This window comes from Labrus mixtus, chromosome 18 (genome assembly GCF_963584025.1).
Source record: "Labrus mixtus chromosome 18, fLabMix1.1, whole genome shotgun sequence".
Lineage (NCBI taxonomy): Eukaryota > Metazoa > Chordata > Actinopteri > Labriformes > Labridae > Labrus > Labrus mixtus.
Window position 1 is genome coordinate 4307363 of NC_083629.1, and position 16153 is coordinate 4323515.

The window sequence follows — 16153 nt, forward strand, 5'->3', positions numbered from 1 at the left end:
TTTCTCCTCTTGATAGAACCAGTGAGTGTTGTTTAAGGTGTTGATATATTTAAATCATGGGTAAGGCGATACTGGCACCACAGATATGAAGGCAACGAGGAAAGAGTTACCTAGCCAAACATTCCAAACAACACGAACAAAACACAACAAGGATACCAGTAAGTTAAATCAAGTGCCACAGAATAGACCTTGGTGGCTTTAATCCAAATGTAATATTTAAAATTCCATTTCAAATTATAGCTCAAGCTTTAAAGGTGAGCGTTTCAAGCTTAAACATTTTCCAAGATTGGATGGAAAACAGACAACTCTTTATCTTGCACGTAGGGAGCCGTTTCTGCCTAAAATATTCAAGGGAAACAAAGAAGCATGGAAGGAGGGTTTCCAGTAGCAGCCATGGCAAAGAATGGATTAACTACAAATGAAATGTTTGGCCGTGCTCTTAGAAACCTGCAGGGGGTGTGGTGATGCGCAACTTCCAATATTGCTATTATACAAGACCAATGGGTGATCCTTAACTAACAGAAGACTTCTTATTGGTTACTACCTAAAGGGCTGGACTATGATAAAAAAAAAAAAAACTTCTTTTGAATTTAAATGAAGTAAAGAAACTATGTGAATGCTGTTCCTGCAGGTGAACAACTTGTACAGCGATCTGCTTTTGTCTCAACTGCTTCTGCTATTTGACTCCTAGGTGAGTAATCTTTGATAATAAGATACAAGCTGCTTAAACAGGCCAAAACAGGTTAAAAGACATATAGATGGTTCATCACAGTTTGGTTTTAAATTACTCTCCAGTGCAAAATAAGTTTGTCTGTTTTTTTAGTTTTGCCCGGCCCATTCCTTGAATTATCTGAAAAAGTATTGAATAGAGAGAATCTAATAATAGCTGAATGTGTTGCTGTACTACCACACACTGTATATTTGCATCTGTCTTATTTTGTTTGTGCATGATATTAAGAGGATAATAGAAAAAGTTTTACTTTTCTTTTACTCAGATTCCAAGAGGCACCATGGGGAATCCATTTGACAGTGAACAAGTACAAAAATAAATTAAAGAAGCTCTCCTAAAAAATGACCAAGCCTTAGCTGTTGCAAAGATCAATGAGTATTTCGATCAACAGAAAAATGTTCCACTAAATATTGCTATAACTGGAGAGTCTGGCTCTGGTAAATCCACCTTTGTTAATGCGTTTAGAGGCATAGACAACAGGGATGAGAAAGCTGCTCCTACTGGTACTACAGAAACCACCGTGGAGGTCACACCGTACCCCCATCCAAACTATCCCAATGTGACATTCTGGGATCTTCCTGGTATCGGCACCACAAAGTTTCCAGCTGACAAGTACATGAAGCATGTTGGATTTGAAAAGTTTGACTTCTTCATCATTGTTTCATCCGATCGCTTCAGAGAAAACGATGTGAGGCTGGCTAAAGAGATTCAGAGGATGGAGAAGAAGTTCTACTTTGTTCGCTCAAAGATTGACAATAGCATGCGTGACGAGGAAAGAACTCAGAGGAACTTTAACGAAGAAAGGTCTCTGAGAAAAATCAAAGATAACTGCATTCAATGTAAGTGATGAATCATTAAAAGACTAGTATCTCTCAGTGTTAATGTTTTATTAGGGCTTTCACACGATTAAATCATTTTAATAAATTATTATTTTGTTCCACAGATAATCGTGATTAATCACATCTTTAATCGCATGTCTGAAATTCCATTATTTCGCATTTAAATATATAAATTGTAAAAAGGCTTTTATTTTTAATTGTTTTATGGTTTGAAGAGTGTACTATATTTGCCGTTTGAATTCAACCCTTCTTTTATTTTGAAATAAAGTAAGGACCTTCTGGAAGATCGAAGGTTACAACATTAACTTAACCACGGAAAAAGGAAGTTGTTACTCGTCGTTAATGTTTGATGTCATAAGGTGGAAATGACTGTTGACTTGTCAACTGAGCTGTCAGTATTTTAAAGTGTAATTAGACATTCAAAGATGCAGCAGTCCTGTTCTTTCCCATCACTGTGACTACAGGGAGACACAGCGGAGGCTTATCCATGGTGTGCATACAGGGACAAAATAGCATACAATTAATCACGATTGTACACGACCACGGTTACACGATTACATGCTTTTGATTATTTCAATATTAATTCTGTTATTTCAATATGTTTATTTAAAATTCAAAGAACTTTTAAATGACATTTGGATGCTGGCTTTATAATCAAATCATGGGAGCAGCGATACTGACACCACAGGTATACAGGCAACGAGGAAAGAGTTACCTAGCCAAACATTCCAAACAACACAAACAAAACACGTCAAGGACGCCAGTAAGTTAAATCAAGTGCCAGAGGTTTCAGGAAAGACAACATAATTTTATCATCCGATAGTTACAACTGAGACAAACCAGCTCTCTACATCATCAGCAGAAACTGATTTGCAGCATTTGTCTGTCACAGTTGTTGTGAGGATTAGTGTGTTTTTGACAATTCATGGTGTCTGTAATTGCAGCACAATTGTTGTTCATTTCTGATAGATTTCTCGGCATGTTTTCATTTCAGTCCATGTCTGTTTTTAAGTCTGTGTTTAAACCATAGACTTTAAATATTAATGGATGAAGTGTGAGTGACGTAACTCATCTGTTATTGCAGGGGGCTTTGGAGTCCCATTGATGGGCTACTAACAGGCTGAGAGATGGCTGGTTTTAAGCCAAACCATTACATCCTCCCCTGTACAGTGATTTACATGTTAATGGATAAAGCCTGAGTAACGTCACTCATCTGTTCCTGCAGGGGGCTTTGGGGTCCCATAGATGGCAGTCTTCATGCTGGAAATGCTGTCTCACCCTAACTTTCAGTCAACCTAACGACAGGCTGAAAGATGGAGCTGAGGCAGGTTTTAAGCCCCTTGATAAACCGTTACAACGCGCCCACCTGTCAATCAGGTCAGCAACGCAATCTATTGTGAATAACTCTTATTCTTCATCAAATCAAAACGGATGAGTCATCAAAAAATTCACCCCCCAATGGCGACATGAGTTAAGACAAAAATTAATACATTTATTTTAGACATAAATTAAATGCGAAGAATTAGTTAATGCTGACAGCCCCATAGTTTTTTTTTCCTGACTCCAATGCTGTCAGTTATCTTTAAGTGGAGCATTTTTTAAATGACAGAAATCAGACAACTTCCTCTTCTCTGATGACTATCAGAAAATATCAAAATTATAGCCTGGCCTAATGTTACATATATAGTATAATATAGCCAGACGAAACATAAGTACAGTGAGTGAATTTCTTTGTAACACTGTTTACATCACACTACTAGTGGGAAATATCTAATATCTTAAATATTTTATCAACTAATATAAATTCTCCTTGTGACACAGGTCTTCAGGAACACAATATCAAGTCTCCTCAGGTCTTCCTGGTGTCCAGCTTTGACCTGCAACGGTATGATTTCCATCTGCTAGAGGAGACTCTGGAGCGAGAACTTCCTGAACACAAGAGAGATGCCTTTCTGTTTGCCATGCCCAATATCAGCCTGGAGATCATCAACAAAAAGAAAAAATCTCTTCATTCAAAAATTAAATACTTTGCTACTCTGTCTTCAGGTGTAGCAGGTGTATTAATTCCCGGGCTTTCTATTGCTGTTGATATAGCCTTGCTGGTTGGTGTGGTGAAGCAGTATGTATACAAGTTTGGTCTTGACATCAAGTCGCTGCAGAGCTTAGCGAATAGGGCAGGTGTTCCTTTAAAGGAATTAAAAGAAGCCACAATTTCACCACTAACAGCAACACGAGTAACTCCTTCGATTGTAATGAAGGTGTTTGCCCAGAGTCCCAACCAAATAACGTTAAAGGCAGTAGAGGAAGGGACCAGATTCATTCCAGTCTTAGGAATCCCAACAGCAATGACCCTGTCTTTCATCACAACCTACAGAGGTCTCAACACTTTCCTCGACATACTTGCTGAAGATGCACATCGGGTATTTAAAAAGGCCATGGGTTTGAAACCCCCAATGTAATAGTGCAAACAAATGTATTCATATATTCAACTTTATACTTCTGTAAATTAGCTGCATATTTAAACATGTTGAGCATCATATAGGCTATTGTGCAGTTGTGTCATGAGACTGAAAAAACAAAGAGGACCCATGTGCAGAAAACCAGAATATATATACCGGTACATATATATATATATATTTTAACAAAAGGCTAAATGAGGCTTTTTTTTCTAAATCCAACAAAAATCCAAAAGAAGAAAACCAAGTGTTACGAGGAAACTTCATGCAGGAACACGGGGAAAATCTGACAATGAACTGACACCTATAGGGAAGGACCACTGAGACTAAGGCCTAGTCCAAACGTAGGTGGTTCTTTTTTAAAACTGAGGCTTTCGTACACGAGTAAACGGCATTTAAGGTCACTGAAAACTCACCATTTGGAAAACTGCTCCAAGGGTGAAGATTTTCAGAAAATCTGTTTGAGGTGTAGACAGGGAAAACTGAGTTTTGGTCTTGTAACAGAGAGTGTGCCGGTTTCTCCTCCTTTTGACGTCATTGTGCAACTTTGTCACTTTAGTTTACATGAGATTAGTGCGAAAGCAGACGTAACCAAACTAGTGTTGACGTTAACGTTGCTAAGTGGACCTTTAACATGCTTACACATAAATGACACAGCTGCTCTCCCACTATGCTGACGAGCAGAGGCGCCTGAGTTGAGAACTTTGCAAATGAAATGGTCATTGCACAGAAATGGCAAGAACATTTTAGTATGTCAAGGTCATTGTTTTTGGCCTAGACACGGGGGGGGGGGGGGGGGGGGGGGGGGGGCACAGGTATGGACAATCAGGGCAATCAACATTTAGGGAAATCAGACCAAGGGAGGAACTGATTATTATATTATCTTTAAAAACACCAAAACAATAGTGTAAAAATGACACCTTTTTATCATAATAATTTCCCATTATAAAAAGTATGTAACAGTAACATGACACACAGGTCATAGAGAAACACAATTTTCAATATGGGTAACGCAGTTTTTAAAAAATAACTTAATTACTTTAAGCACACGAATACCTGCTTTTTAATTATTTTAAAATGTATTCTGTTATTTCAATATGTTTCTTTATAAAGCAAAGGACTTTTAAATTACATTTGGGTGCTGGTTTGAAGTCCCCAGTGTCATACTGTAATGTATTCATACGTTCAACTTTTAACTTCTGTAAATCAGCTTCTTAAGAAAATGTGCACCACATATTTTGTAGATCAAGTTGCAAGTCCATTTTTAATTCAGATAATGCAGTTGCAGATTTTTCCCCCTTAAAAGCACATGATAATTTGCTTTTCAATTCTTTAGATAGTAACTATTATTTTAGTATATAAATGTATAATGCAAAGAGATTTTCAATTAAATTGGGTAATGTGGTTGCTGAAAGATATTCATGATGTTTAAATGTTCACGAGTCTTATAATAAAATCCTTAGAATGAGGTTGTTTTGTCTCAGTATTCTTCAATTTTTATGATTCATTTAAAATAGTTTCTGTAGCAGTTGTATCCGTTTTCGTCACAGCAGTGTCTTGGTATGTAAACAGTTAAGACAACAGTGATAGCAGATGTTACATGTAACCCCAAGTATACAAAGAAATGACAGAAGATAAGAAAAACCCTTCCTTTATTTTGACATCTTTATTTCTGACTTCTAAACCAATCGTAAGTTTTATTGTCCCTCTCTGACATGAGTCATTGAGAGGGACCACACTGCCCTCTTCTGGTCATGGTACAGAATTACACTACACCATGACACAAAGGACATAGTTATTGCAACAATTGCAAAAACTGTTGTGTTACTTTTATTACTGTGTAATTTATGGTAACCATAACTGCGCCATTAATGCAGTTTGATACACGATGAGCTTATATATCTCCAAGTTTTACAACTCTAATACAACATTATATTATTGTCCATGGTTGATGCAATAAAAAAAATCAAAAAGCTGGATTGTGTAAACCTTGAAAGAGACAAGACAACGGCCATTGATGCAAAGAGAATTCAAAGTTGAACGGGCCTTCCTACAAAACAGAGGCTGTATCCGAATTGCCAAGTACCTACTCAATCTGTCAGTAGGCAGTAGACAGTACCTACTATCCGTGCTGTATACTGTTTAGTACCTACTATTCAGTAGTTACACACAGTAGGCAGATATTTGTGTCTACTTCGTCTGATTCATTCAGTATGGAAGTGACATCATTTACGTTTCCCGAACCGGCCGCATTCACCCGTTTTGTTTTTTTTCCGTTTTTTTTGTTTAGCTTTATTCAAGAAGAGTAAAGCACATATACAGTCAGGTAAAAAAAATAATATCACAATGTAAATCAAGTAAAAGACAGATTAAATAACTAAATCACATACAGTACATAAAGGAAAGAACAAATGAAAGACAGTAATATACAGAATATAAAATAAACCAATAAAGACGCATTTAAATAGTGAAATCATTATTTAAATAGAGGGGGAAAGGTTTTATAATAATGTATACATTTGTTATATTTTCTGTTGTTAATTAAAAGTAATGATTTCAGTCGGGACTTTAACTCTAGATTAAAAATTGATTCAATTAATCCACGCTCGTTTGTTTTGATTTGGAGAAGTGACGTGACGTGAAGATTTACGTTTAATTTTGCACAGCATTGTGGGTGGTAAAATACAATTCATTTCCTGAAAGCACGCATCCGATCCATACTGCATGAAACCCGGAAGTTAGTATCCATACTGAAATGTTCAGTATACTGAGGTGGACCCAAAAAATGCATACTGAATGACCATTAAAGTTCAGTATACTGAAACTCCCTACTGAATAGTACGTACTGCATACTGAACTGTGACAATTCGGAAAGGGCCAGAGTCTAAGTGCTGATGATCCACAGGCACCACCCACAGCTGAACTTTACTCACATGCAACAGGGAGAAGCTGCTCCTAAACGTTCTGCCTGCACAGCTGTGCATCATCAGGGCTCAGGTTCATTATAACAAAGCTCCAGGATGGTGAAGAAACAGGATTCCTATCCTTCTTGAGGAAGCTTCTCTGATTTTTCAGACACAGCAGCTTTGATTCAGAACTCTGTTCCCCTTTCCCAAGCAGCCATGCTGCCATAACACACATTGTCTATATGCTGCAATTTCAGGTTGAATCCTGGAATAAAAGGAAAACCGATGCTGTAAAACAAAAACCTCATCCACTGTTTGCAATGCATAAACAGACCACTATAGCATAACTTATTACATGTACATGGATGCAGTCTAGTTATAATATTGCCCAACAAGTCAGTAATATAATCTGTTTCATGCCTAATGGGAAAGCAACTATTCGATGGCAGAATAAACATCCCTGCAGACTTATTTATAACCGATTGAGACGTAACGTCAGGCTGCATCATTACCGTCATCATCGTTGTCTCACGTTTAGCAGTTTTACCGGCAGCAAAAAGTCAACACAAGTTATGTCTCTTTGTAGACAAATAGATAAATATATCTATCTTACGTTGTCTCAAAGAAGTTTATAACCTTACAAAACCGATCTACAACTAGCATGTATACATGTAGCCATTTAGCTACGGCCTAGAAGCATCATGGTAACAGTTGTATACACATACACATACTAAACAACAGGCTGTAGACGTTCAGGTTTTCCTTTACCGCATGTCATTTCCCACTCTCTTGCTCCCTGATTTCAGACTCTATCCACTCTATCCTCTCTCTCCAATAAAAGGCAGAAAATGCCCCAAAAAAAAGAAATCTGGTAATATTACTGTACCTTCTGCGTCGACATGGTTCTTTATCTTCTCACAGTGTCCCCTCACCCTCGGCTTGTCAACAAGTGCACGTTATCTCTGAGAGTCGTTACCTTTACGACAGTCTAGTTGCAGTCAGAGACCTTCTGTTGGTGCTAAAGGGCACCAAAACTGAAAAGTTACATATTGGGGCTTTAAACAAGATTCATCATTTTAAGTTGTCAGTTCGTAGGCCTCATTGAAACTTTGCCCATCATGGTTTGGTCACCTGACTTACTGACTGACAACCTACCTGACTTACTGAATTGGCCCCACACCTGTCTTACTGATTGACACTCTAACTGGCTAAACTGACTGACATCATACCTGTACCTAAATAACATACCCAACTGGTACCATTCCTAACTTACTTACACACACCATACTTGAGTTACTGACACTCTACCTGTCTAACTGACTGACTGACTGACTGACTGACTGACTGACTCAGAGCTATATGGTAAAACAAAACATAACAGCTCAGCTATGTGTTGTTCCTGCAGACTCAGGGTTTTTCCTGGCTCAGAATGGGCCTTTGGGGGGTGATTATACGCGGTGTAGTAAACATTCGACCCGTGTATTACAGTATAGTCTGAGTCTATATTACATTATTTGACAGAAATCTGTGCATTTCCTGTTATTTCTGACCATTTTATAAACAATATTATCATTCTGCATAAGTTACTGACACCCCATTTAAATCTGGTAAAGATTGTTTTTTTATTGCAACAGTGAAACATGGGAGGAGAGGGATTTTAAGGGAGAGGATTTTTGTAATGAGATTGGGAGAGGGGGGGTCACATCCTGCCAGTGCATTTCACCCTCTTCCTATGATGGCTGCTCTTTTCCTTTGAATTGTGTTTTCGTTTTCCATACACATTTGTTTAAGTACGTTTATTTGAGTTACTAAGGTATTACGGTATTTCAAATAATCACAGATTTAAGTCACAGATCATTTGGATCATTTGATCAGATCAGGAAATTGAGAAATAATATATCTGCTGGCTATAACGCAGCACTGTTTGACAGTCTGTGTGGAGAAGTTCACAGACTACAGCTGGCTGACGTTACGATCATTAAATTATTGATTGTTGCTAAAAGCAGACACGGTGGAAGTGGACGGAGAAAAGTGCGTTCCCGACTCGGTCCATACGGATAGCGGATCAACCGTGTTCCGTTGCACTACAAGTAAACAGGTGCACGCGGTGGTTGGCGTTCCGGTGTGTGTGTGTGTGTGTGTTTGCAGCCATGTGTGTTGGTGTGTCTCATCTTTGCGTGCCCCCATGATGACCCGTCTGCAGACAGCAGAGGAGCAGGGACAAGTAGCCGCAGCTACATCATACACGGTTTAGTATAGTTTTAACATGACTGTTGGGATAAATATTTACCGCCATGAAGTGGATTGCTCTTTGAAATTAACTCACCAAACAGAAAATCACCCCGCATTTAGCGATTGTGGGTGTCAGCGGAGCGTCATGAACCAGTCAAAAGAAACGACCAGTCAATCAGCTGGCTATCCAGCGCGAGCCGTATGCGTAAACGGATGAGCTGCTAGATGTCAGAGACGTCGTATTTAAGTTTATGTTCTTCTTGTTCAACAGTCGTTTGATGTATTGATATTTTTAACATACATTCAGGGAGGATTTGATTTGTAATTTGAATCGTCTTTTTTTTCTTTTGGCGCTTGTGATTTTCCTTTGGCGCTGGGTAAAACCTCTTTGGGGGGCGCCAAAGAATTCTCTATGCAGGAAAAACCCTGAGACTAAAAGGCCATTCAGGAGATTTTTTTGTTTGTTATTTTTTTAAATGGAGATGTAGCACCTGTGGTCCTAACCTGGTTAAATAGATAAGATACTAACATCGTCCTAAAGGAGTATACACCTTGAATGACTCCAGAGGGAGTTGGTGTTGGTTTGAACAGTTGACACTTATTAATGCCTTTTTCAGCATCAAGAAACATTTAAACCAGCGCTGTGTGTATAAAACATAGAAAAAATAGAGTTCTGTGAAAATAAAAGAAAACCGAAAGCAATTGTCCCTTCGAGTTGGACTTCCAGCTCAAATGCTCCTCTGTAGAGACGGGTTGTGAGAAGAGAAGAGTTCAAAGCTCAAAAGAGTTCAGTTTCAGGGGGAAAATCCAGATGTGTGTGTTCAGTGTCAATGTTTATTACTACCCGGGTAAGTTAATAGAGTGTGTCTTATCTGGAGTCAAATGAATGAGTCAAGCAATCTGACGTCCTCTGAGCAGGTACTGCAGCTGGCCTCACTGCGTAAGCGACCGTCCTCTGAATCACTGGGCTGGGCTCGCCATCAAGTTCATCTATGTTGTGGTACACAAACAGTGCAGAATTGTAAAAGATCAAGTTCTTATTCTGTTTCTAACATGAGACCTCATTAACTACTTCAGCGTATTTTTCAATGTCTAACCAAAAGCCAAGGAAAAACTACAATAAAATGAATTGCTATGTATCACAGCAATGAGTTTTTAACCACAAAAAATAAGACTTACTATGAATTACGATATGTCACGGTATTTTAGCAAATAAATGAATTATTTATTCCTTCAAACACTTTAACGGTTCATATTTCCCTTTTTAAACTCCTTTACACAAATTACATTGTATTACCCTATTACCTTTTAAAACATTAAAATGATTTAAATTATTACTACTAGTACACTTAACTAGTGCATTTTAACAACTAAGATCAGTATAACCACATTTTAATTGTACTTTAAACCATTAAAGTGGATAAATACACTTAAAGAAGTTGTTTTCATATCACCGCTCCTGTAAGGTTTCAGTCTGTGCCACTATGCTGCGAATGCTACATTAGCTTAGCATTAGCATTAGCTAGCTTCTAGCATGCAGTTGCACATCATATTACTAGCCAGTCTAATTTATGGGTTAGCCATTAGCATTAGCGATCTTTTTTAAACATATAAACAATGACATGAAGTGCACCAGAGTACAGTGGCAATGTAGGAAAATCATCTGGTAACTCCGTTTGGTATTTAAGTAAAAGTATCTGATGTGGATTTCCGTTGTTGATGATATGTTTGATGATGAAGAAATTTGCCGTTGAGACTGACTTGCTTTTAAACAGAATTATTTATTAACAAGTTGCAGAATCACTGAACACGTCTGCCCAGGAGAGTCAAGAAGCCAATAATGATCTCTCTCGAACATACATTGAGAGTGCTATTTATACATAATGTCACAGGACACATGAGGACATCTGTTTCTTGTTCTTGGGCATCTCTCTGGACCCAGAGGTCCCCTTGTTTACCTTCCACTGTGGGGGATCCTATCTTAGATTTAGGCATTCCCTGGCAACTCATCACTCATCCTGCCAACAACACCTCTGAGCAAACATTCAACTGAAGGGGACTCCTCTATCAGATACAAATTCTTTCCAGATGTGTGCAGTATACAACTTAAAGAGCAGTATAATATATCTGTCTTATATTTAAGACACTTCATATCTGAACTTAAACAGCATATACAGTCAGTTTTCTCTCCACAGAGATTAGCATTAGGCTAACATGAACTCACCTGAGATTCATAAACACAATAACAACTCGACGGGAGTTATCTTACTCAAGCTCACTGATTGTGTTCTGCTAACAGAGCAGACTTATTAACACCAAAACAAGTGTATGACTGGATTAATCAAAGTTTTACGACTACTTTATTCCAATTTATACCAGGAAAAGCATTATCAGGTCGTGTCTGTGAACCTCACGTCTGCAGGACAATAGGACAAGAAGCGCAGGCTTCACATGGCACTTTACTGCTGCTGGATGCTGCTACACAGCAGCAAGCGATCTCTACTGGGGAAAATGGATAACTGCACATCTAGACAACATGGGTTTAATAGGTAGCCCTATATTTCATATGGGTTACAGAGAAAAAAGGTCTGCATACTGTTCTGCTCCTAATGGGCCATTTTCGATTGCAATAAAATTGTCCAATTGTTTTCTGCAGTTAGTATGTCTACATTTCTCGTCCTGCAGCTGTATGCATTTTGCCTGGATGCGCACACACTGGTTTTCCCTTATGTTTTAAAACGACCATCTTTTGGCATTAAAATAAACCCTTTATGCTTTGTGAAAACGTCTTCTTAATTAGTTTTTGCACGGCCATGTGTATATACTTTAATTAGTTACATAATGGTGTCTTTCTGTGTTATACATTTTTTTTAAAAGTCCCCATACTGTAAATCATTATTTATGAAAACTTGGGTTTTTCATACTTATCAGGTCCTACTTAACCCAATCAGGTGGGTGAGATTTAAAATGCATACCAAACCAGAAGGATTATAAACTGCTATGATTCTGGACTGTCTTGCTAATGGTGGTGAGATTACATCATCTTAAAATCATTAATATATATGTCAAATGTTTATATGCATCAAAAGATTTAGGTCTGTATCGATATAGTCTTCCTCTTTTTGTGCATGTTCATTTTTTTTTTTCATGTCGATAATGAAAGATAATTTAGTTATAAATGTCACATCAGTCCAGCATTTGTTCTGTAAAACATCTGAAAACTATAAAGCAGCAAACCATGTAGAGATTTATACTTGAGTAACAACTTCATCCATTATATTCATCAATATTATGAATTTTTCTCAGTAAAATGACGAGTAGGACTAATGTCAGCATGAGTTTAGATTACAAATTCAAATACAAATAATTTAGATTCCTAAAGTTATGTAGGCCTACATCTGTGCACCAAAGAGTTGTAGATAACAGAAAAAAAACAACAGATGAGTTTTAAGGGACAAAAGTTTATTGTAACCCTACCAAAGACACAGGGTGAGAAAAAATACAAAACAAAAATAAAATTATAGAAATGAAAAAAAGAAAAAGATTTGCATTCTTATACAAGTCTCAAAACTATCCATCATACATGGACCACAGTTGAATTATTCATATTTTTTAATATAACATTTTATTGTAATGCTGTGTGTACATACAAAATATAGCAAACTAAATAAGGCAAATAAATAGAGGTACAATTTACAGGAAAATGGAACATTCCTCAATGTTTTTATCTTTTTTTAATGTCATCTCAAACATCAAGCGTGTACAAAATGCTTTTTTATCCAACTGTACATTTTTCAGTGGAGGATTCATTTTTTTCCAACCATAAAAATACTGACTCCTCACCATGGTACAACCTCTAAAAGTGGGTGCAACTTTTTCTCAGGCGGTACAAACTGTTGTGTAACAGGTGTGTTCCATTTTTCTAACGATTTTCTATTAAAAGGTGAAAGTCAACACGTCACTCTTTGTGCACGTTGTTTAGGCATGCAGGTCGACGCCGAGTGCATGATTTCATAGAAATGTGTTAGTGTGACAACATTACCTTTTCCCCCCCTGACACATCTGAGGAGGTAACACAAACATACACACACATATAGGTTTCAAACAAGTGTCACCTCTTTGTGTCCTCAAAAGTCCCACCTCTGCCATCCATACAGACTGAATATTAATGTGTTTACAGCGGCCCAGCCGGAGCGTCCAAGCTCACTTGCCCTTTATCTCCCTCCTCTTCTTCACACTGTGTTTTTCTGCACCGCTCTTCCGTTGCACCCTTCTCAAGTTAGGAGGGATCTGAGCCCCTCATAATGGCGCTGCAAATGGAAATGTCCCATAATAAAAGTGCATTGAACAAGCTACTAATTTCATTCCTCTGATTTCCATCTGTACACTCCACAATCAGCCAGTCAATGGCCAAATAAACATCCATACATGTAACAACATAAACATGTAATAATACTGACAATGTTGCAATACCCCTCAGTAAATAGTCTGCACTACACTACAGGTTAAAGCTCTGGATTAAGAGTGTGAAGGGTCTGCCAAAGTCTGAAATACTAACTCGGATTTACTTGAAAGACAAAGGAGCAGAGGTTAGGAAATAGAACAGCTCAAAAATACATGAGACGTTGGTTAAAGAATAGGCAATCAAACGTCCTCTTCCCCTTAAGATATAAGGGACTTTTTTAGATTTTTTAAAGTGTCTGAATGTTTAAATCTTTTTGGTTTACCAATTAATCTCTTAATTCAAAGATCCTCTCTGCACACTTCTCACCTTTTTAACCTTACATTAGCTTTTCTCTACTTCAGAAAAATCTAATAAATAACCTCCTGGTAGGATGATGGTTCTCTGTGAAGTTACAGTTTATGGAAAAATTAAGTGAGTGAGTAATTTTACCTAACGTTCAGGTCAACTGGCACCTAGTGTTAACACTGAGGAGAAGTAGGTGTTGACACAGTGCACCATCTGCAGCCACAAGGTGGCGCCAATTAGGCCGATTCAAACTGTCAGCTTCTGGAAAACACTATTTTTTTGGGAAAGCCACAAGCACTTAACACAATAATAGGAATGATACGTGTGTGAAAACGGGTACAGAGGCACTTAAAGGTGAAACAAAAAATGTGTTGGATCAAATTATAACAGAGACCAACTGGGATAGCCTTCACTACTGTGGAGATTTGTGTGGCATTCAGAAATTTGTGTAGAGTAAAGGTTCAGTTTGTTGAATGACATAAGCATTAATCTTTTTGGAAATGTACTTCTTTGTTTGTACACCAAGTGCTCATTGGTTCAAGTGCTGTGGGGTCATTGATCTGATTTAATCCGAGGAAAGGAGACAAGTGTTAACTGTAATTGTCACTGTGAGAAAAACCTTTAACCTCTTTGCTTTTACAGACTACATCAGGGGCCTCACACTCGATACATCCACACACAATAAGGGCACAAGTATCTCGTGTTTGGTTATAATCATACCAAATATAACTAAATTATTCATTTTTTACTTCTCACGTCTTGAGCCAACAAAGGAGATTTAACAGGGTGTTTCTTTTTTTTGTCCCTTTGCTCTGAAAAAGACCAAATCCAATCTTAAAACTCTACTCCTGGACTCTGGAGCTCACTAACAACCTTGAATGACATGGGTTATTTAAAAAACAAAAATAGATGTAACCATGTATGATATTCCAACTCTTTGCCTTCCAACTCTTTATATGCACATGATGCAGATGCATTTTCAAACTTAGCATATTAATCGCACTCATTTAATGGAGTGTGAACCTATCTGCGTCCTCATCACCCTTAAAAACTGACAAGAAGAGACTATCTCCATTTACCATACACACACTGAAGCTCAAATTCTGACACAATAAACTGCTTGGTGGCACATTGGAAGTAGAATAATGGTGGGAAGCTTCAATTTTCCTTTTTCCTTTTAATACTCTTATAAAGTTTAGCAACTAAAAAGACAGCGGGCAGTGGCTGTGTTCAAATATAATATAATATATATATATATATATAATATTACACATTAGCTTCTGTTGGACAACAGCTCACATTAGCATTCAACCACTTCAGCTAACAGCTACACACGTTACACTGTTTGTTGTTGAATGCTGCTAGCTGCTGTCCAATGCTAGCTAATAGGCTATATGTTCTGATATCCCTGTATCTCTGTTTCTACCACCATTATCACTTCAGTTACTGATAAATCTTAAAGCAACTTTTCTGTGTCCCCATGTTTTTCTACTTTGAAATATGTACACAGCAATACAACAGTTTCCTTCCGATAGCAGAATTTGAGCTTCCCATCCTGAGCTAGCTGCCAGAAAAAAATGGCTGCCATGTGAATATGGTGAACGGCCGACTCTTAATAACCCAATTTAAATCCTTCTGATGCCCTATGGGCACACTTCTGTTTTTTTTCTTCAAACTTACAACCATCAAAGAACCCTTAACATTTCCATGTAGCCATTTGTACACTGTGTACACCCTTTAAGTGCTCTGTTGTAACATACTGATTACAAAGTGTGGTCTGAAATCACAATGCCAGCTGAAATAAAAACACAGAAATGTGTGTAATGAGGCTGAATCTTAGCAATAAATCCCTGGTTTAAATCCTAAAGTGGACTAATGGCTTTACATAAACCACAAGTTTTAGCACCAGTGGAAAAGATCCTATAGATACAATGGATGGGAACCATTATGCAGCATCATTTTCGCACCCTCTGGTCTGCATAGTGGTTGCAGCAGATGAATCAGAAAACACATTCAGATGCAAGCAGACAGCTGAGCAGTGAGAGCACTGTAAACAAACCGCCGAATATGCCTTTATGTTTTAATTTTCATGTGGCATTCCTTCATTATCTTTTACACATAAAGGTATTTTAAGTACAGAGAGGACTTTGTCGACGAGACCTGCCTGTGGGAACCACTGAGAGTGAAGTTTTGTCAGAAAATCTACAGTGCAAACAACACATACTGGTGAGAAAAGGTCA

At 37.8% G+C, this 16153-nt stretch overlaps 1 protein-coding gene and 2 long non-coding RNA genes across 3 annotated transcripts; 1 reads left to right on the forward strand and 2 right to left on the reverse strand.

Moving 5' to 3' along the window:
* The first annotated feature begins 1010 nt into the window (after window positions 1-1010).
* On the forward strand, window positions 1011-4795 carry LOC132993479 (interferon-inducible GTPase 5-like). The gene is given in 2 exon segments (XM_061063348.1): window positions 1011-1569; window positions 3391-4795. Coding segments are annotated over 2 exon segments (1197 nt in total). The 3' UTR covers window positions 4029-4795.
* A 604-nt stretch (window positions 4796-5399) lies between these two features.
* On the reverse strand, window positions 5400-6082 carry LOC132993567 (uncharacterized). Its single transcript, XR_009676490.1, has 2 exons — window positions 5763-6082; window positions 5400-5545 (listed from the first exon to the last, which is right to left on the reverse strand). It is a non-coding gene; the product is annotated as an uncharacterized LOC132993567 (long non-coding RNA).
* A 3901-nt stretch (window positions 6083-9983) lies between these two features.
* Window positions 9984-11460, reverse strand: LOC132993635 (uncharacterized). The gene is made up of 2 exons (XR_009676497.1): window positions 11388-11460; window positions 9984-10153 (listed from the first exon to the last, which is right to left on the reverse strand). It is a non-coding gene; the product is annotated as an uncharacterized LOC132993635 (long non-coding RNA).
* Between the last annotated feature and the right edge of the window lie 4693 nt (window positions 11461-16153).